Below are 21,347 nucleotides of genomic sequence, written 5' to 3'. Positions count from 1 at the left end.
TACACGACGGAGTGACATTTTCAGTATTATGGTATTTTCCGCTTTTATTCGCTTGAATGCCATTAACCAATAAATTTTCATTTTTCTCCACAGCTTCTAATACTTCAAATGATATTCGTGTTCTGTTGTATGGTAGTAGCGTTGTATGACAAAAGACTTAACAACCGGTCCCCCGGGGAACCATCCGCTAACAATTTGACATGCCAGTTGGTAAATCATTTTAACAGCGCACAGTTTTTAAGCTATCCATGTTATGTATCAAGTACGTTAATAAAGCATATTCTAAGTGAAATGCCCTTTATTAAGATATATTACTCAAAAAATTAATAAAGGATAGTTTAATCAAGCTTTGTAAGTAAGTACTTACGTAGGAAGCATTTCGCAGCAACCGTGCGATTTCCAGGTCTGCCTCGAGAACGACCCAGTAGCGCTCGCCACACTGAACCGAATGCCCCTCTGCCAATATGCTCGCGAAGATTCAGGCGGTCAACTGCAATCTCCCATCCATCTGTGTTTACGTTCAGCTGATCCATCTCAACTTCATCGTCCCCTTCACTGAATAATTGCAGATGAAAACAAGACTTTAACTATCTGTGTTACCTGTCTATCTTTTCCTTCTTTGAATCTGGTTTAACGTAACGTGGTAAAGACATCCTCTATATCTTCACTTTAATTTTTTTCTTTTCGTTTCATTTCCGGGTGCTTCAGAAAATTATCACTTGCCAATGAAAAAATTATTGAAATAGGTGAAATTTAGATACTAATTTACTGAACGCATCGACCCAGAGAGGAGATTTTATTGAATAAACTTAGCGCCGACTGTGTTTTTCGGCATTTTACGTCATATAAATATCGTGCCTCCTACGCGAGAGATGAAATACTAATTAAAACCATCCGAAGTATTGTCCACAATCGATACATCGAGTAATATTATTATAAATCGGTCTACAAGACTCCGAGTATATTTCAACTGTAGTTTCTGTAACAAAGAGTGACGAAGGATCAAAGCTTCTCTTCTTCTTTAAAAGTACGCCACCCACAACCTAGCGTACTGGTAACAAAAAAAAAGATACTAAACAAGCTGTCAAAACAAGTGAAGGACGGACGAATCCAAAACAGAAAGAATGTTAGAAAACATTTGACTGCCATTTGATAAGAATGACTTCGAAATCTGCCGCTGCTTCGAAAGGAAAAATCTTTTATTTTGGCCTATGTGCTTTTGGTGGTGAATAAAATCGGTACAAACTGAAAAAAAAAACTTATTTTCTCAGCAGTGGCGCTTATCACCACTCTACTGAGACTTATTCAAGAGTTAGAAACTTCGGAAATAGCCACAAGTTGAAACAGGGAGCATTAAAAAAAGAGGATTCACTTACTGCAGCCTAGGTGGCACCTCAGGTGGGGCTATTATCAAAGGATATGTGGAAAGAGATGAAAGAAATGGCTTCGTTGTGAGTAAGAATGACGTCATTAACTAAGTTAAAGCTTGCAACTCAGAAACCACTTGTAACTTATATTTGACTCTGTTGTCAAACAACGGGAGAGGGAATAAGGTGGGTTATGATGGTAATTAGTTTCATATAATTTGTAACGTTTTTGTAATTTGATTAGTAATGGGCTTTACCGGGACTGTAGAGGGACCTTCAAAATCAGTGCTGGAAATACAGAATATGACCTGCTTAAAACACTGCTCCAAAACACTGACGTATTAAAAGCCACAATCTGTCATATGAAGACATTTCATTTTCGTATGGTAACATTTTACCCGTCACACGGCGTTTTTTAATGTATGAAATGAGCGCCAGTAGAAAAACGACAGCAGCCAAAGGTCCCCCAATGTAGTACCACTCCAGTGAGCTGCTGGAGGGAGCCTCCGAATTTCCTGAAATATAATAATAATAGAAGAAGCTTAGTAGGAAAGTAATTTGCTGGTCGGCATTAAAAATAAAAATTAATACCACCAATTATCCAGATAGAGAGCTAATTTTTTTTTTGCTCCAACAATTTACGTTGTTCATTGCTCACGTTGGGTGGCCGGGAATAACTTTTGGAAAAAAAGACCCAGATGTGTGAATTTACAAAAAACAGGCAGACAGAAAGATTGGTGAAAGAATTATAGAATACGTATAATATACTGCTACTGTTTCGAATTGGTTTTGAAACATTTTTTTAAATTTCTTTTGAATTTAATTCATTTCAAATTTCTAGTTCCCAGGAAACCAAAAAACCACTGGAAAAGTTTGCGAGGAACAAAAAGCGGAGGTGTATTTTATAATAATGACCTTACATAGTTAATTACTGAAATTATACGTGGTTGCTTAAACAACTTACCTTTGACATTTACTGTAACAACAGAGCGAGCCACAGTTCCTGGCTTGTTACGTGCTTCACAAGAATATTCACCACTGTCCTTTTCCGCAACTCCAGTAATAAGAAGTTGATGTAATCGTGTATCTATAATTGCTCTCTCTATTATTGGGTCTCCATCTTTTTTCCACATTACGTTTATTGTTTCCTCGTTGACTTTGCAAGTCAATGTGAGGATGTCTCCTTTTGTCAGTGTTATGTATTTCTCTGGCACAACTCGAGCAGAGGCTTTTCCTGCGTTGAAAAGGGGTGATTCATTAGAATGCTAGTCTCTCATTAAAACTACAACTATATTATAAACACTCAAAAATACAAAACAAACAAAAACATGGAAACGAAACAAATCAGTCAATGTGACCGAAGATGAAAAAAGAAAAAAAAAGGGTTTCCTTGTGAGTATCGCAGGGATTTCGATAGAGATTCAGAACAAGCTTGAAGCCCTCATAGTATAAATTTGGTCAACCGCCCCAGATCCTTCGCTGAACTTCTAAATTAAGGTTTAGTGTTTCATCTTCCCTTGTTCTTTTTTCTGCACCTTCGTATCAGAAGGACACAAAAAGTGAGTCATGCAACACGAAGTTTCTTTCTTTTCCAGCACTATGGTAGCGGGTAAGTAGAAGTAAGTAAATGATCGTCCGTCTACATTCTAAAGCACCACAACAACTTGATTAAGTTGGATAAATTGTGGCCATCATTATCATTACCGCCATCATCATCATCATCATCAAAGTCATCGTCGTCATCATCATCATCATTGTCGTCAACATCATCATCATCATCATTGTCATCATCATCATCATCAAAGTCATCGTCATCATCATCATCCTCATTGTCATCATCATCATGATCAATATCATAATAACTGAACTTACCATAAACACGTAGTGTTGCTGAGGAACTAATTGTATTTGCTTTGTTTTTTGCTTTGCACTTGTAAGTCCCATTCATCCCTTTCGTGACACTTGGCGATGCTAGGAATGATTCTCCTTCGTGACTGGTTTGATTGATACCGAATGGCAGGTTACCATCATTAAAAGTCCAGACCAAGGTTGGTGTTGGAACACCTGATGCTACGCAACTAAGGTTTACAGGGTATCCTTCGGTAACAGATTGGCCTATCGGAGGCTTAGTGATCTGGGGAGAGACTTGAAGTAAAAAGATCATCAAGCTAAACAAAGGATCGCATTGTTCATTTTAACCCCCTCTCCCCCCTCCCTTTTCCAACCCCAAATTAACTAGCTTCAAAATAAAAGCAAACTACGTCCTTGCCAAGACTATTTTTAATCCGAGTTTATTTTGTAATCAGTTTTCTCCACTTTTGATATAGGAAGGTGTAAGTCAACCCAATATGACCTCAAAACATTCTTTTCTTTTCTGAAAAGATTTCCTATCTTAGCAACAGCCCAGGAGGTAAGAATTTAGTTGCCGATTTATTAATTTATTCGTCCTTTTCTCACTGGTTGTTAGGTGTAATGTTAACACCCCATGCTCCTATGTTCCAAGATTACAAGTTTCTCTAAGTTCAAAATGCGCATTTCCTTTGAAGAATAACCAGGTAATGACGGTCAAAAGGTTTGCATTTCATGAAAACATTGCGTCAACTTTGTCGCTTTATACACTTAAATTGTCCGTTGCAACAAGAGTATAATATATATATACGGATACAACAATAAAGTTATAACGCTGTAGGAAAAGAAACATTCTCTGCAGACATTTGGGCGCTGAGGCGAAGTCCTTCTTGAAGATCAACTGAAGGGGTTGGTGGTCTGTATAGATTCTGTGTTGGATTTTCCCAAAAGCCATCGCTCGAATATGTTGAGGGCTTCAACAATAGCCAGGCACTCTTTTTCGATTTGCGCACAGCGCTTCTCGGTAGTGGTTAGGCCTTTTGCTGTACGCAATGGGTCGTAGAGAAGACTCGTCAAGGGCGCTGCTACTGTGTGGTTGGATGGGTTGAAAGAGGGCAGCTCCTTGGTCATGGTCTGAGGTGTCCAATTGAAGGATCAGTGGCGCAGTTACGTCAAAGTATGCCAGGCATGCTACAGAGGTGGCTAGGACTTTTGCTGAATCAAAGGCTTGCTGGTGCCTTGTTGACCATAGGAAGGGCATGTCCTCTTTGCTGAAATTGCATTGAAGTTGGGTGACGCTGCTAAGTTGGGAACATAATTTTGCCAGGTAATTAATAGCCCCCTAGGAATCGGTGCATTGTTGCTTTTCGGTTGGAGTGGGCATGGCGATTATAGCTTTAACTGTGACAGGGTTAAGCTGGAGGCCATCCGTAGTGACAACATGGCTCATGAAGGTGGCTTTGTGAATAAGGACTTTCCTCTTGTTGACATTCAGCTTGACGTGACGTTGTTCAAATACCTCAAGCACGGCGATAAGGTTGCAGTCGTGCTCGACTGGATGTCATTGGCGCCGCAGCCAGGGATTAAGATGCCTTCGGAAATACTGAAACATAGGAGGCACCATATGAATTTAGCGCTGCCATTATTTGGATGCAGAGGATATGCCAAATGGTAGCCTAGTCCATATGTAGTGAACATTGTGGTCATCAGAGATGATCTTAAGGACAAGGGCATGTTTTGCCTATTTGACATCTATTCCTTCCATGCAGCTTGTTAATATTTTCTTCCAAGGTGAGGATGATGTACTTTGGACATCGAATGGCTTTAATGAGGGTCTGAGAAGGGTCTCCGTATTTTTCACCGTTTGGTGGGGGTTGGTTCTCGCTTTCTGTTGAGAAACCCTTATCAGCTGGCCAGTGGTTTCATACGCATCCAGGCCCGCTTTGATCGCATCCAGCTATGAAATGGACTCGCAGTGATTGGGGGCATGGATGGGTTTGATCTGGATCTGGATCCAGGTCGAGATCGACGGGTGGGCCGCGGAAGCCCAGACCTTGAAAGAGTGAGGTCCAGTTCTTGGAAATGAATTCCAGAGTTCAAGTCCCTAGTGTAGGCCAGACTCGCATGGACGTATCTGGGGTGGTGGAGGAGGTCCAGCTGCTGATTCCTGATGGCTGTCAGGTTCAGTCGTCAGTGGCTGGGGAGGGTTACTTGTGGAACATTTCCTTGTGAAGTCCGCGTGTAGAGTTGGCGCATCAAGTGCTTTGCTTGCCTCTGAACTGAATAAGGCTGGTTGGTCAGTTTTAATGACTTCGTAAATTTACCTTTACTGGCTTGGAGGGTAGGTTGACCAATAGGTTTGGCTGGCGGACTGTCATAGAGTGGTATCACAGTTTTGGATGGTAGAATCTTGGCCCAGGGCATGCTGGACAGGTGGCAGGATAGAAGTGTGTTGTGAGAGGCTGCTGAATCTATTTGGAAAGGAATTTGCGCTCTGCAGTGTGAGTCTGGTTCCTCCAAAAGAAGCAAGACGAAATTGCCTTTGCCAGAGGGTGGGGCCGTTGTAGGGACGCCAAAGTCAGGGGGTTACCCGCTTGAGAGGCTGAAGCAGTTATCATACTGTATGCCCTCCTCTTGAAGGGTGTAGGAGTGCTCCTCTTGTTCCACCAATCTCACCTGTTCCCTTCTGGGACCCGGTGGGGTAGGTTTATGAGAGTCAGGTCTGGAGGCTCGGTTGTCTTTGGCAACCTGTTGATAAACGCCTGCAAAGTGATCAGATTTTTGACAACATCTACAAGACTGGCCTGAAGCTGGGCATATATCACGGTACTGTTGCTACTTGGTGCCACAGAAAAAGGAAGATCTGTTGGAGAAGGTTCCAGGTCTTGATCTTGATTCAACACGAAGACTGGGGTGAAAAGGGGATCCTGCGGTTTTCGTTGGCCATCTCTGTAAAATATATCTTCTCGGAAGCGACTGAAGGATTCGTTGAGACCGAAGAGAAACTTACCCCTCACAAATTCTACCGCGTTCACACCAAACAATCATCACCCGACGGCAGTATGTACAGCGGTTTCTTACGTTGAAATGGAGGTTTCGTCTGCCTGTGACATTTTTGCTTAGAAGTGGTAGCGGTCTTGCATCAAACTACATACACCAGCGTAATGTTCTTTGATTTTTTGAAGCCAAACCCAAAGTGTAAGGCTTCCCATTCAGTTGCAGGAATTGCTAACTTGAAGGCTCTCTTAGCGACGAGTGGCGAGTAGTGGTCCCCAGTCTCGGTTAGTCTGCTTTTAGCGGGGTTTTTGCAGCCTTCGAGTAAATATTATTCATGAAATCTGGTCCTAAACCGTGACCATAGCCGTTACCAGGAGATGGTCACGGTTTGGTCGCACGGCTTGTACATCGAGGATAGACTTTCATGCTTCGGAATGGTGCAATTGTGAAATGTTGATGAAGGTTTGAGATGCTGCTGAAGAAGCTATTCAGTGGTGTCTACGAGAAGCTGGCTCGCTATAAAAACCAGTTCTGACACCATGTTAAGCAGTATACTTTTTTTAGATTGACGAAGAACACATGCGCAGCCATGATGAACTAATTTATTCCCACCCCCGAGCACGCGTTGACACAGGAACTTCAGAATGTGATGTAATTATACGCGAGTAATGAAACGGTAACATGAGATGTTCTCTGACTCTAAAAAAGCTGGCTTTAATAACGGCGGAAGCAGAACAAAAAGCACAAGACGCAAAGAGCGTAGACACACTCTAAAATATAGGCTTTCAGAAACACTCCTAAAATATCTCTTAAACTATCAAATTTCTGACAGTCAAGTCAGCATGCTATCAGGTCTCAAATTCATCCCAACACCCGTGACAAACGAATGTAAAATTAGGCAACAACTTTTCCAAGAGTTTGAATAATTTACAAGACGAATGCGCCTCCAATACATCTTTCACGGACAAAACAAAGAACCACATCCGTTTCATGTTAAATCCAACTGGATACCACCAGTTCAGCCTTCTATTGCCCTTGAGAGCGACTATGAAAATGTCAAAACACAACTTGCAGAGATTACTGTAACTAAGCCAAAAATAATTTGTTACGCAATGAGATTATGGCTTTAAAAGGGTTGAAAAACAATTCTGTTTTAAACCTTAAAAAAGCAGACAAAGGTACAACAGTCATCATGAATAACTACAACCTCTCACAGCACCGACAGTGAAAAACATGCAGAAAAGAGGTCATTGACTAAATGCGTCAAGGCAAACACATTGATGACATGTCTAAGAAATGGCTTTCACAAACTCCCAATCCGCCTAGAATACCAATATTCTATAAGCTCACGAAAATACATATACCTATACCGGTCGGTAGACCTATAATCTCAGGTAGCGACAGCCCTACTGAGAGAATATCATCTTTTGTGGAGACACTGATCCAGCCTATGGCGCAATTGCAATAATCCTATATGAAGGATACCACTGCTTTTATCAATTTCGTAGAAAAAACAAAGGTAGGCAAAGATACTACTCTAATATCAATGAACGTTTCTAGTTTGTACACAAGTATACCGCAAGAAGAAAAAAACGAAGAATACGAAAAGTTCAACAACCATAACGCACTGATCCCAACGCACTACCTCAGGGAAATGCTTGGCTTAATCTTTCAAGAAAATTTGTTCCAATTCAATGAGGAGAACTCCCCCTACCCAAACGAAAATGGGCAGTGTCATTTGCCAATATTTCCATGGAGGAAATTGAAACGAAATCAATTTAACAAAGCGAAACCAGGCCAAGAGATAAGAAACGTTACATTGAAGACGTTTTCTCCCTTTTGGATTAAGACAGAGAAGAAGTAGATGGATATTAAACGTGGTAACTATTTCCATCCTGGTATCAATTTCCCGACCGAAATATCAGAGAACCAAATCACCTTCCTCGATATCACAGTGTTTAGAGGAGAGAGATTTGCTAAAATCCAAAACCCATAACAAGCCGACAGAGACCTTCCAATTTACGCACTTCGCCTCGTGCCACCCACCAGGCGTAAAGCATGGTTTCCTTAAAGGCGAAGCAATGAGATTGCTCAAAACAAACTCTCCGAAAGAAATATTAGAGGAGGGCCTTTTAAAATTTAAACAACATCTCAAAGCAAGAGGGTACCTTCAGAACATCATAGAAAGGTCGCTGTCAAGGGTCAACTTTGCCTCTAGGCAATCGGCTCTTACGCATAAACAAAAGCCAAAAGGTCACAACGTACCACTCGGCCGTTAAAAATTTAAAACAAATATGGATGGAACGTTGGAGTCAGCCCTTGCTGGAATCAATCTTTACAAAACTTCCGATCATCTCTTACAAAAAGGGAAAATCACGCCCTTGGGAGAAAAAATATAATTTGAAGGTTATAATGCGACACGACCACAAAAGCCAGATGGGGAGTCCGTGCCAGCCTGTTCTCACCTTTATTCTGGGGCTTAGAAAACCTCGAGTGACATGATTTGGGCGCTTTCAGCATAAATACGAGACCCAACGTTAAAATGAGAAAACAAAGTAGGCGTTATAGCTCTGCGCTGCAAGAGGTTATGAATCTCAAGTAGAAACCTCGAAAAACATTTCAAATGGTTTTCCATGGGCTGATACGGTAAAATTGTGAGCAAATTCCTATTGGGATGTAGCGAATTGAAAGCGAAATTTAAAGCTTAAAATGGCGCGAATAGTTCGTTAAACTACGTTTTTTAAATAGAAAACTTAATAAATGTTAAGAAAACAACATTTTGCTCGTTTTTATCGCGGCATTAAAAGCGTCCTCCTCTATTCCATTAAAGCTAAGGCTTTCGATAAACTAAAATCTGGGATATCGTCCAGTATGGCTTCGTTTCTCTGGGAGGAAAATATTTCAGTTTTCTATGGGTTTACAGAGACAATAGTCGATAGATTTTTGACAAATCAGAGCGTACGTTTTCTCTGAGTTGTGCTATAATGCTTGTTCTACCAGTTACTTTAAACTCGTTTTTTAAAATGTCATCATTGCCTCATTGTAAATAATTTTTGGATTCTAAATTAACTTTCTTTTTTATGTGTTTTAAAAATCCGTAGATCGGATTAGGAAAATGAGAATCGTCTTTTTTTTAATTTTTGCAGTAATGAAAAAAAATTACTTTTCAGTAATGAAAAAAATAATCGAGCATTTGTTTCAATTATGAACCAGAACTCCTTCTCTTTTATATGAGTGAGAACTGTACCTCCTTTCACTTCAATCCAAAAGGTTGATTTGATGCTTCCTATGGGGTTTTTAGCGCTACATGTGTATTCGCCAGAGTCTTCAAACCTCGCTTGACGAATCATGAGAGTGTTCTTTCTGCCAAGATCGATCTCACCCTTAGTCCAGAGTACTTCAGGTGTAGGGACACCGCTTAGAGAGCAATTTAACTGAAGAGATGAATTGTATGTAATCGACCGATTCTTGAGCTCAGGATTAATTCCAGGAAGACCTGGGGATGGAATAAACAAGCACAGTTCGAAAAAGATGAAAATACTAGAAAAAAAACAGAAAATGAAGAGTAACTAGAAGAGAAAAAGTAAAAGCTTGCTTCGTTTTTTCATTTACTGTTCTTAGCGGTGCATGTATATTGACCACCGTCTTCATAAGTCACTTGCTTAATGGTGAGCTTGTTCGTGGTGTCAGGTAGCTTTCCATCTCTTGTCTAATTCACCTCTAGCCTAGGAAAACCCTCCACAACACAACTCACTTGAAGGATTGAATAAATTTGACCGACTTCTCTCGCCGAGAATTAATTTCAGGGGGACCTTTTTAATTTTGAAAAGGAAAATAATGATTTATATAAAACTTGATCCCCATCCCCTCCCCCTCTACTCCCTTAACCGTCGTTCAGAATCTTAGTGCAACTGTCTTTCTCTCCCCAGCTCCCCCCTGCTGTAAAAATCAAAGCTTGCAGCCATGATTCTCACCTAGGAAAAATACTTCGCACCCACTCGCGAAAATCACGCCTGTTCAACATGAAACTGTAATGATCTTTCTTTTTCTAGGAAAGAAAAATTGCCTTTGTTTTTTGCGACAAATCGTAAATCTAGCGTCTAATCGGTAATAATGAAACTCCTGCAGAAGAAATAAGTTTTTTCAATTCAGTGCGAATCATGTTGTTTTGTTTTGTTTTTTTTTTACAAAGAAAAAGGGGGGTAGGTTTCCAAAATCTCTCGGGTCTTATGAACTAAGTTGAAAGTGTAAAATAGCCACCGCAAAGATTTTTCAAGCTAACGTTTCGACCGTTAGCGCTTCGTCAGAGCTAACCCTCGAAACGTCAGCTTTGATACTTTTTACGGTGGTCAATCTAAATTACCAACTCTGTTGGTAAAACCAAAGTATATTTAACAAAGAGTTTGACGGTTAATAAAAGACAGTTGAAGGATATCTGTGCAGCATTTTCTACCAAAAAATGAATCCTTTTCTTACTCCTCATATCTAAAACCACTTACATTCACAAGGCTTTGATTCCCGAGTTCTTGAGCAGTCAAATTCTAGAAGTAAGGTTATCCAGGTAATATTTTAAAAGTAATAAACGGTTGGAGATTAAGTCATCTTATTTCTATTTAAGAAAACATCCCTTGAAAATAACTGCTGAAGGTTCCTGTCTAATTATCATTACAATCTATACATAATAGTTTTCCATTTGAATAAAAGTTTTAAAATTCTGTATAGATTTTTGAAGTTGTAAAACAATGGCGAAAACCCGCCATTGCACTTGTGAGTCACAAATTCAACAAAACTCCCTCGTCACTTACCAACTCTTTCCCGGTACTGGTTGCATTCTTTGCAGACGCCGCTCCAAGATGACCACGCCATACAACCTTTGAAAACAATGAGTTGTGCGCAAAGAGTCATATGTCATATTATCACTCTACCTATGCGCTTCACTTCCTTTGCTGCATTAATCTGCTGCTTGCCATAAAGGATACCAAATTACGTAATTATTATCGTTGATATACCTAGCTTCTAATTTCCAAGGGGACTTCGAACTAACATCTCCAAGTTAAAAAGATTGATGGCTTGAAGCTTACAAATCAACTTACAGTTCCCTATTTATAAGCATCATTGGTGTTCTCTCAACATCTGTCAGGGATTTATCATATTATAAGCCAAGGAGAGGGACATTGTTTTATATTGCTCAAATGGATGACTGTGCAAAAGTGTTAAAAGGAACAAACTAGGATTTTAGCGTTTTCAATTTTTAATTTTCAACTTTACTGTAAAAGTTCCACCAGTATATAGCAGAGGCCTGAAACGTTGAAATTCAATTGTTGTAACGATTAAAAGTTTTATTTCTATGCAACATCTTTGTCCACACATCCTCTGATCAACAGAGAAGAGTATCCTGTCTGAATCCCTCTACTGGGATCCATTCGTTTGTTCAACCATCTCTATCGACCCTTTATCCTGCCTCCTACTAAATGATACTCAAAATGATAGTTCAAGCACGGCTACTTACAATCTGTCATATCAATTAGGATGAGGATGTTAGGTGAACATGAAAAGAAAGATTTACATTCGATGAGTAAATTAGTGGCTTAATATAGCCTTGAAATTCTTGACTAACACATCATAAGCTTAACAAACAAACTGAACTCGTCTCACTCACCCGCTTCTGAATCCGAAAAGAACGCCGTGAAAGAGAAAAACAATTTTGAAAAAGATGTTAATTCATTTATCTATTCATTTGTTTATTTGAACCAACCAGTTTGTTTGGTACGTCAATATTTACATTGAACTCGAGAATTATGTAACAGAATTTGTTAAATCAAACAAACAATCAGCCAATTATGACTGATATCTGATGATAATTATACAAATATCGTTTATTACAGAACTTAGGTACTGATTTTATACTAATACCGTCCACATCAGTAAAATCGTTTGGATAGTAACATTATAACATTAACAACTATTACTAACTGTCATTGATACACGCGCAGATAATTCTTTGCTATTTACGATTGCAATTTGCTGATCAGTAATTAGCCAGTGCAGAGAGTCAATAGTGTATATTGAGCCACAGGAGAGTTCTTTATTTATAGGAACGGATGATACTGGTAGTTACCTTCCTTTTCGGCTAGACAGAAAAGATGAGATAAGAAAGGAAGAGCAGTTAATGATCTAAATAACATGGCTTAAGTTATGAAAAAACAATTCATTGTAAAAATCTAACCCACTTTTAGGAAAGGAATTAGGTACCAGTACTTTCTCAACACATGGAAAGGGAGCATTAGCGCCTAAATTGACATTTCTCAAAGAAGGTGTGATGTTGGAAGAAGATTCTCCAGAAACTTAAGAGAATTATCAAGGATGGATTGCATTTCTAACTTTCTGTTTAACATCGTTCACGCCGGTTTCCCGTTAAGGGTTTGACTCATTTCATGCGCGGTATGACCAGCTCTTGAATTACTTGTGTTAAACTTTGCTTTACTTCTGTTCTGCGTTTGTCAGATCTTATAATGATTCTAGGGTAGACACCGTGAACTTTTTTGTTTGCAGTCTTGGACGAGATTCAGTCGCTATCAGGAAGTAGAGAAAGTTAGCGTTGCTGAATCGAATGTTCCTCGTCAGCTGTCACCAGCAGATCACAGGATGAGGGGCCAGTTATGCATGGGAGTATTTACCAATAAAAATATACCATAAGGACGAGTTGAGCTCAAAATTCAAAATAAAGCATAAATGTAAACTTAAAACACATTGATGGATGTGAGCGTAAATTTCATCGGTTGAAACTGTATTATTGTAAGCGAAAGCGATTTTCAAGGGGTGTTTCAGAAATAATCCTTCTTAACATTGGAGTTTTGCTACGCCTCGTTCTGTACTACAGCTCCTCAGCAAATTTGATTCACATGATCACGTACGTTTTCCAGTCCTGGATGCCAAATGTTTGCTTTGAATATGAGATTCTTGAGGCTTCAGTGATTTTTCGTTGTTCTAATTCGCCGTGATGATAAACTAGCTTTGTTTTTACAACACTTAATCGACGTGCCCTCCGAAAAGAGTAAACAATTCATTCGTAGTCCGGTTGTAAGTGGGATCTTAAGTACTGTGGGAAAATTTAATTGTCTTGAGCATGATTATTAATAATGAGAATTGCGCGAGATAAACTAAATTCAACTTACCAATCATATGAGAGATTTCAAAATCGAAGTTCGATTTGTAATCACAAGTATGATTTCAGACCAAAATTGCACGACCCGAGGTTCAATTACCACTTTATTACATCCATTTTGAAATCGCCTAAATACAGGACTTAGTTTAAATATTTTATTGATGCAGTACTGAGCCGGTTTGAGGTTTGAAATTATATTCATCCATTTTGGGTGGGGGGGGGGGGGGGAATAAGAGTGTAGTCCTGAGAAGGACTGATGTCGGTAGTGGTGACTGACGTTTCGACAACCTGAGTGGAAGTCATCTTCAGAGTCAAGTGAATAGTTGTTGTCAGTCCAATGTACTAAGTCCGGTTTGTATAAACTGATTGGTTAGTTTTGCCGTGATGTTATTGGCTGTAAGATTCAAGTGGCGTAGGTCGGTCGTGTTTGGTTGGTCTCGATCCGTTAGTGAAGTTAGGTCGTTCTGTTCGGTTCGTTTGTAAAGTTGATATCGTGAATTAGTCGTTTGTATGGTGCCGGTAGTGGTTGACACCTGTTGAGGGGAGTCTGTTCCAAGTTAGTAAACCAGCTTTCCAAGGTCAGTCGTTGAAATTAGTTGGTGCTGTAGGTTAGGCATTGCGCAGAGTCCCAGTCGATAGTGTGGTTCGTAAGTCTCACACTTCAGCAATGTGATTGTTGACATCACCCTTCCTTGTCGCTCGTTTGTGTTCAGTCAGTCTAGTTGTGAGATTTCTGCTAGTCTCACCGATGTAGGAGGCGTGGCAGTCCGAGCAATTGATCCTATACACTGCTCCCTGTCTGTTCCTCGGTTCGTCTTTGACGTTAGTCGGTAACTGACGTAGTGTGGTAATAGGTTTGTGAGCGACGCGGATATTGAATGGTTGTAGGATGCGCGAGATGTTCTCAGATATGCCCTTTATGTATAGTATAGTTATTGTGGTCGTAGGAGTTGCGTTGTCGTTAGCTTCGGTAGTAGTAGTAGGTCGGTGAGTGTTGCGTTGGATGAGGTCTTCGTTGTAGTTGTTCTTTGAAAAAACACGGTCAAGGTACTTGTTCTCGTCGGATAAGCTGTCTGTCGTATTGCATACTAGTTGCGCTCGTGGCGTAAGAGTCCTGATAGTAGTGGCTTTGTGTAATGTCGGGTTGTAGGATAACTTGTCCAGTAATCTGTCGGTATTTGTCGGTTTCCTGTAAACTGCTGTCCATAGTGAGTTGTCGTCACGGCTTCCCCGGCAGTGTAGAAAAAGTAGTTTACCATTTTCTTCGATCTCTCTAGCAAACTGTATGTCGGTGTTTCGTTCGTTTAGGTGGTGGTGGAATGCGTCGATTTCGTCGTGTCGTACGGCAGTGAAAGTGTCGTCAACGTGGCGTAACCAAAGCGGTATCGTTTGTTGGCAAGTCGAAAGGGCGCTTTCCTCGATGTTCTGCATCACAATTTCTGCTACAACAACAGAAACTGGAGACCTTACAGCCGTACCGTGTAACTGTTTGTAGTGTTTACCGTTGTACTGAAAGTAAGTTGACGTCAGGCAAAGGTTTAGTAAGTCCATAATGTCCTCTGTCAGTAGCGGTAGAGGGTCGGTAGATTGTAGGATAGCAGTCTCAGTACACTGTAGTGCCAGTTGAAGTGGAATACTTGTAAAAAGCGATTTCAGATCAAATGACACTAGTTTGTAGTCGTCTGGTATCTGTACAGTCTTAATGGCGTTAATAAAGTCCTCGGTGGATTGTAGTTTACGTCTGGATTTGTCGGTGAGCGGCTGTAGCATTGTCATCAGGTACTTGGACAGTTGATATGTCGGAGAACTACAGAAAGAAACAATATGTCGCTTTGGGAATCCAGGTTTGTGTAGTTTCGGCAGACCATAAAGTTTCGATGGCAAAAAACAAAAAAACGTAAAAAAATAAAAAAAAATAAAATAAAAAATAAAATTAAAAAAGTTTCGATGGCTGTTGTACTGAGCACCTAAGTCGGTAGTAGCGTTGGTTGTCAATGGTGTTTGTTTTCTTGAGAGTCAGTAATGTTCTGTTAAGTTTGCGTTGAAGCGCAGAAGTCAGGTCACGTTTGAGTTCTTCGTAGGTTTGTTTGTCGTTAACTAGTGCGTCCATTTTGTCGTGATAGTCAGTCTATCCGCTAATAGATATGCTTTAAATGACAACAAAACATGTACTTACGGTCTGACCGTAAATTGCCAACAATTGCCAAGGCCAAGGAATAAGAAAAAAAATACATCGAGAACAGAAAATAGGTAAAATGAAATTATTTAACTAAACAAGAGCGTTGATATTCATTAATCGGTCGGCTAAGACCTCTGCTCAACAAATAGTTCTGAGGTGAAACCATTTTCATGATTATGACCTGAATTCTCATAGTTAGTTTCAAGTAACTAACACCTCAATTTCACAGTCTATCACAGATAACATTAAATCTCTTCATAAACTGAGCCACTGAATCAAAATCGAATCCTTATCTACCTATGTTTCACACTGAATATATATTTTCACAAGAGCCTAATTCAAAACGACTTCAACAAGTTTCCAACCATAACGAATATCAGAATGCCATGTTTATTGATGATCATAATTTCTCATCCATAATAATATTAATAAAACGAAATTGAAGTTTTTATTTTTACAAAAGTAAGCGACAGTGACACAAATATGTAACATGAGTGTTACTGCAGTGGTGAAAAGACATGTGAAATCCACCAGATAACTATGAAAAGAACACATACTTACCATCTGTTTGCCAGTTAAGGTAGGAAGTAAGAATAAGAGATATGTTAGTTAGCGATGCACATTTGTTATTGCCTACATTGTTCTTAAGTTGGTATCGTTAAGTAAAAGTGTCTTGTTAACAGAACAGCCAGTAGTATGACTATGCATCCTATTACACTTGCCACAACTGTTGGGTATTTCAAATGGTTACCATGTTGGCAGTAAATGGGGAAGTTTAAACGGATAAGAGTCTTTAACATGCTGTCAGCCACCAATAGTAAAAAAGGACATTTTGCCAAAGTATAACTCTTGGCCGCAATCAAAAATATTGGTTGGGGCGAAAACTATACCGGTTCATTGTAAGTAAAACTTTTTCTTTTACAAATCTTCTCTTTCGCAAAAATGATGATAACTCTGAAGAGAGTCTAACATATGATGACTGTCTAACATATGATGATTAGTACGTGGTTTGTTAGAAATGTGAAAATGAATGAGGAAAAGTAAAGAAAAAGCTACTTACGACCTGTTATGTCAATGAGATGTTGTTGAACCCGATGGAAAAGAAGAGAAAATGAATCAACTGAAATTCACTATCAGTTTAAAGCCGTTGTGAGATACTGTGTACTAATTGACTGAGTGGGAGGGCCGGACGGGAAAGTATTTGGCTCGAGGTCATGACGTACGGACCGAGCATAGCACAGAGGTCCGAGTGCCATGACCGAAAGCCAAATATTTCCCATCCAGCCCAACCTAACTCAGTCATTACGCACTTTATCGTATGAATTTTTAGTGTGGGAAATTTCGAATTTTTCTTTCTTAAAGACTGCGCGATAGACTGGCGCGCGCGGAATAACCACAAAAACGATTCTACAATTGATACTTTTCCTTTCTGTTTTCGAGTTAGAACAGGAATCTCACATTTCATCGAAAAACGTAGCATTTGTTTCCATTTGTACTCTCTGCTGTCACTCATTTTTGACCACAAAAGCGGACAATGTTTTTCATTTAATATTTTTTGCCCAAGTGCACTAGGGTCGGGCGGCATTTTCCGAACCGGGAGCCTGTTTCTAGGGGTTCTGGTAACTTAACGGAGAACGCTGTTCTGCTTTCCTTCAAGATGGTTTCAAAAGCTTAAAAATTCTACAATAAAACTATTAGCTAAAGAAACAAATGGAATGCTTAGGTTGCCAGGCTACTTCTCTCTTCCTATAATTCGGATTTTAAAATATTGCCTCGAGCCCGTTAAGTTACCCGGCATTTCGAGAAACTGGCGCCGGCTCACATCAACCCGTCCGGCCCTGCACACGTCAGCTTTTCTATGGAATTGCGCGAGCGGGGCCAGACAAGCCATATGATAAAATCGATTAATGTGAATTAATTCATGCCTTTGAGCATATTTTCGGACATCAAGAGATTATAATATCTCGCAGACACAAGAGGTTATAAGCTGGACACAAGAGATAATAATTAGTTCACAATCTCTTACGGACAGCAATAAATGAACCACTTTGAGGTATGCGAAAACGATTGATGTTCTATAATAAAATAATAAAGTGACACTGCTTTCGCTGCCAAAAAAGGAAGCAAAAGATAGCAATAAATACTAACTGACTTTTAAAGGAAAAAGAACTTAAGATAATGTTTGATATACCTCGCAAAGGTAAGAGAGTCAAAGCATTTTGATTTCAACAGAATAAAAGAAAAGGACTTCGAGAAGGGTTGTTTGATATTCGCTCTTTTCGACGTTTTGCTCAATAACATGATCTATGTATGAACTAAAATCGTTTCTTACCCGCTAAATTGTCCACAAACCATGGTTTTACAGAGGAAAGAGCAACAGAAATAAATTGTTAGCTGAATTTAAGTGTTTCATACAAAATAATAATACTAAGACAACAAATTGATATTTTTAAAGACTTGATATAGTTAAAGAAAAAAAATCTATTAATTATAGAATTTTGTTTTCTTTTACCGTATTGTATAACCTAGTTTATGGGTTCCTTAGAGATTCAACGTACCGAAAGGCCAATGATCGCAAAAGGAAAAAGGCAAATACCACTACAAAATGGAACTTTCCTACGTGAGTGATTTTCTACTTTTCTAACTAAAAGATTGATCATGCTGTGCGTAGGTTATTTAACTCACCCTAAGCAAAATATAAATACCAGATAAGGTGAATTGTAACTGGATTTTCACATACTAAGCGATCATCAGACTGTGAAATTTTCTGCGCGAGCAGAATTTAACACTCAAGTTTCAAACTAAAAAATTCAGTAACGGTTCGAACTGCGCTTTCCTTTTCTGATCACGAGAAGAAAATATACGTCTTACGCACCCGAAATTTCAACTCACTCAAAAGAAGATCTGACTGGTCAGATTAAAGAAATTAAAGAGACAGTAAACAAACTAGAATACGAATTACAATTAGTCAATGAAACTCAGTTAGCAGTTACGAACAGGCAAAGAGCAAATTCGGCACTACATTTCACTTGTTAATTACATTGAATATCAATCTAGATATTCAACTTGCCTCGTGTGATTCCAATCTCATAGAAAACATTATCTTAACTAATAACTATTTAAAAGGAATGAAAATATTACTTACTGTTTTTTTGCCGAACTTGAGTCAATACGCAAGATTTAAAGGAAAATGCAGAAAAAAAAAGAAAGAAAAGGAAGTAAGTACACTGGAGTACAAACGCAACTTGATAAATACCTACAATTATTAAAACATAACCCCCAAAAAAGAAAATGTTAATCTTCAGATGTTTTGTAAAGGAAATTGCATGATAGCAATCAAAACGTACACTTTTAATATAATGTTCAACACTATCTGTGTCTATGCTATTCTGAGAGCAGCAAAGAAAACACAACTTGAATTGTTTCTTAATGTAATGAATTATAAAAACCTTGAAATATTTACTCTTTCCTAAATATAATTACTCGACTCGACTTATTTGAAGCGATGTTGTTTAGACAGTAACCATTATTTCAACTAATAATTATTAAGCAACGAAAACATTACTTTCTTTCTGATTTGTCAAATGGGGGATAGTGCACCAGATTAAACGAAAATGAAGAAAAAATATTAAGGAAAGTAAAAGCACTAAAGTATCAGAGTATCAACCACAAACTATAGGTAGTCAATGAAACTCAATTATCAATCACGAACAGGCAGGCAAATCTCGTGCCTCATTTTTGTTGAGCAGCGTCAATCTAGATATTCTACTTCCTTCGAGCAATTTAAATGTAATAGAAACCATGTGTACCGATTTTAACCATAATCTTTGTTAATGACAAGAGAAAATTATTACACAACGAAAACGTTACTTACACCCTGCTTTGATAAGTGAGGACCAATGCAGCAGATTAAAAAGAAAATGAAGAAAACCAATTAAGAAAGTAAACACTCTAAAGCAAAAGCTACGATTAGTTTATAACATAGAATTGTCAAATGCAACACGAAGAAGATATATCTCATTATTTATGTGTTTTGTATCACGTGCACAATAATAATTGGGAAGTGGTAGCCTCAATCAAATAAAAAGGAAAAAGAAACCAAAGATGGAAAGCAAAAAAAGCGAAACAACGGCACCAGCACCAGGTCAGATCGCGGACCTCTTGAGGCTGGAGATCTAAATACGTCCACTTTAACGGATCAATTTACTAACGTATAATCGCAGTGACAACATCGAGAGGAAAAAAAAACACTAGTTGTTCATCTAAACGGTGCTTTCACTCCGATGACAAACTGTGACCTTTCTTTCGTCTTAAGATGCCACTCCTTTGAAAATATATGAAAAATTGGGGTAGGAAGAAAATCCATATGAAACAAATCAAGTTCTGGCTTTTTTATTACAAAATGACAACAGCAGTTTGCCAAATTTTAAGAACATTGCTACTTAGAAAAGGCAAACCGACCATCTCAGTGATAGAGTGGGCCAATACATCAAGACTGAGGTTGTGTTATAATGATAGAAAACGATCTGATCAACAAGAAGCACAAAAGCGAAAAGTGCCGGAAACTCTCGACTTTTTCCTTAGGGAGTAACAGGGCTAGCACAAGCCGTGGTTGATAAATATGAAACTTTTTCGATTTTCCTCGAATATTTCGATTGAAAAAAAATCAAAAAAGATAGGGGGTACTAAATCGTTTGCGAGTCATTGTGCTCTAATAGAAAGATATGAAATGGTTCCTCGGAAAGAGCTTTTATCTCACGAGAACCACCTGCATTTTTATTTCCTGCCTATTATTGGAATACAGGAACACAAAAACTCGTCGGCATAGCGGTAATGCACGAATTAGATCGATAACTACATATTACGTCTTAAAAGCCGCATTCTTAAGACATAACCCCAGGACTGAATAGCCTCGCTTTGGTACAACTCAGCTCAGTCCGACCGAGTAGTCAGGCATTTTCGCATTTGGTGTGGTACTTATCCAAAACGTGATAGCTGGCGAAAAGAAATAGAACGTGGACGACCATGTAAAACCGTTTATGCGAAATTGAAAGATCAAAGAAGAACACAGCCTTATACTTTACTGTTTCGTTTTCGAATTTAATTCAGATTATAAGCCGAATAACTTCGATAAACCTTGAAAGCAGGTTTGGAAGCAGGGGTGTTTTAGGGTTCTGAAAAGATTTGCCCGTCTTGCGCGCTCCAAAAGCTAATTAAACACAGGCCTGGAAGGATATAAATCATCTAAATAATGGACCTCAACTTTATATTGAATTTAAATCGGCACTATGCCAAAATCAAAGAAAAGAAAGTTGGCACCTACCCTCTAATCATTCCAACACAGACATATTTGCACAAGAATGAAAACAAAAAAGATTAAATAGATTAAAGAAACAAACAAAGAAACAGTTACAGAATTTCACCTCTAGCCATCATTTTATACTAATGTCTTCAAATTGCGAGGAACAGAGGGAATGCAATCCTCTAGAATGCAATCCTTTTCGAGAAATAAAAGAGAAACACGACGAACAGTCTTCGCATACACAAAAATGAAAAACAACGCCTTGGCATTTAATCCAACTCATTTGATTCATCCCAAAGGGCTCAACGTAATTTTATTGCGGAAAAGGCTAAAATGCATTGGAGTCAGTCAAACTGATATTGGACATTGACTTCACTTAGAAGAAGAAATTATTTATCATTAAAAAGATCAACTGAATCAATTCTATATCCCAAACCCGTCCTACTCCCACACCAAGCGTGGAGTCAAATTGTGCTGCTTACAGGAGAA

At 38.9% G+C, this 21,347-nt stretch overlaps 1 protein-coding gene across 1 annotated transcript in view; it reads right to left on the bottom strand.

Moving 5' to 3' along the window:
* LOC131789391 (inactive tyrosine-protein kinase 7-like) overlaps positions 1-21,347 on the bottom strand; it is a 172,566-nt gene that overhangs the window by 6,360 nt on the left and 144,859 nt on the right. Inside the window, 7 exon segments of the mRNA XM_066174580.1 lie at positions 368-555; positions 1,377-1,404; positions 1,766-1,882; positions 2,332-2,601; positions 3,240-3,512; positions 5,892-5,898; positions 9,470-9,708. Of these exon segments, the coding sequence (XP_066030677.1) occupies positions 368-555; positions 1,377-1,404; positions 1,766-1,882; positions 2,332-2,601; positions 3,240-3,512; positions 5,892-5,898; positions 9,470-9,708 (1,122 nt within the window).

Source organism: Pocillopora verrucosa, chromosome 11 (assembly GCF_036669915.1).
Source record: "Pocillopora verrucosa isolate sample1 chromosome 11, ASM3666991v2, whole genome shotgun sequence".
NCBI classification, from domain to species: Eukaryota; Metazoa; Cnidaria; class Anthozoa; order Scleractinia; family Pocilloporidae; genus Pocillopora; species Pocillopora verrucosa.
This window is presented reverse-complemented; position numbering and strand designations above follow the sequence as displayed.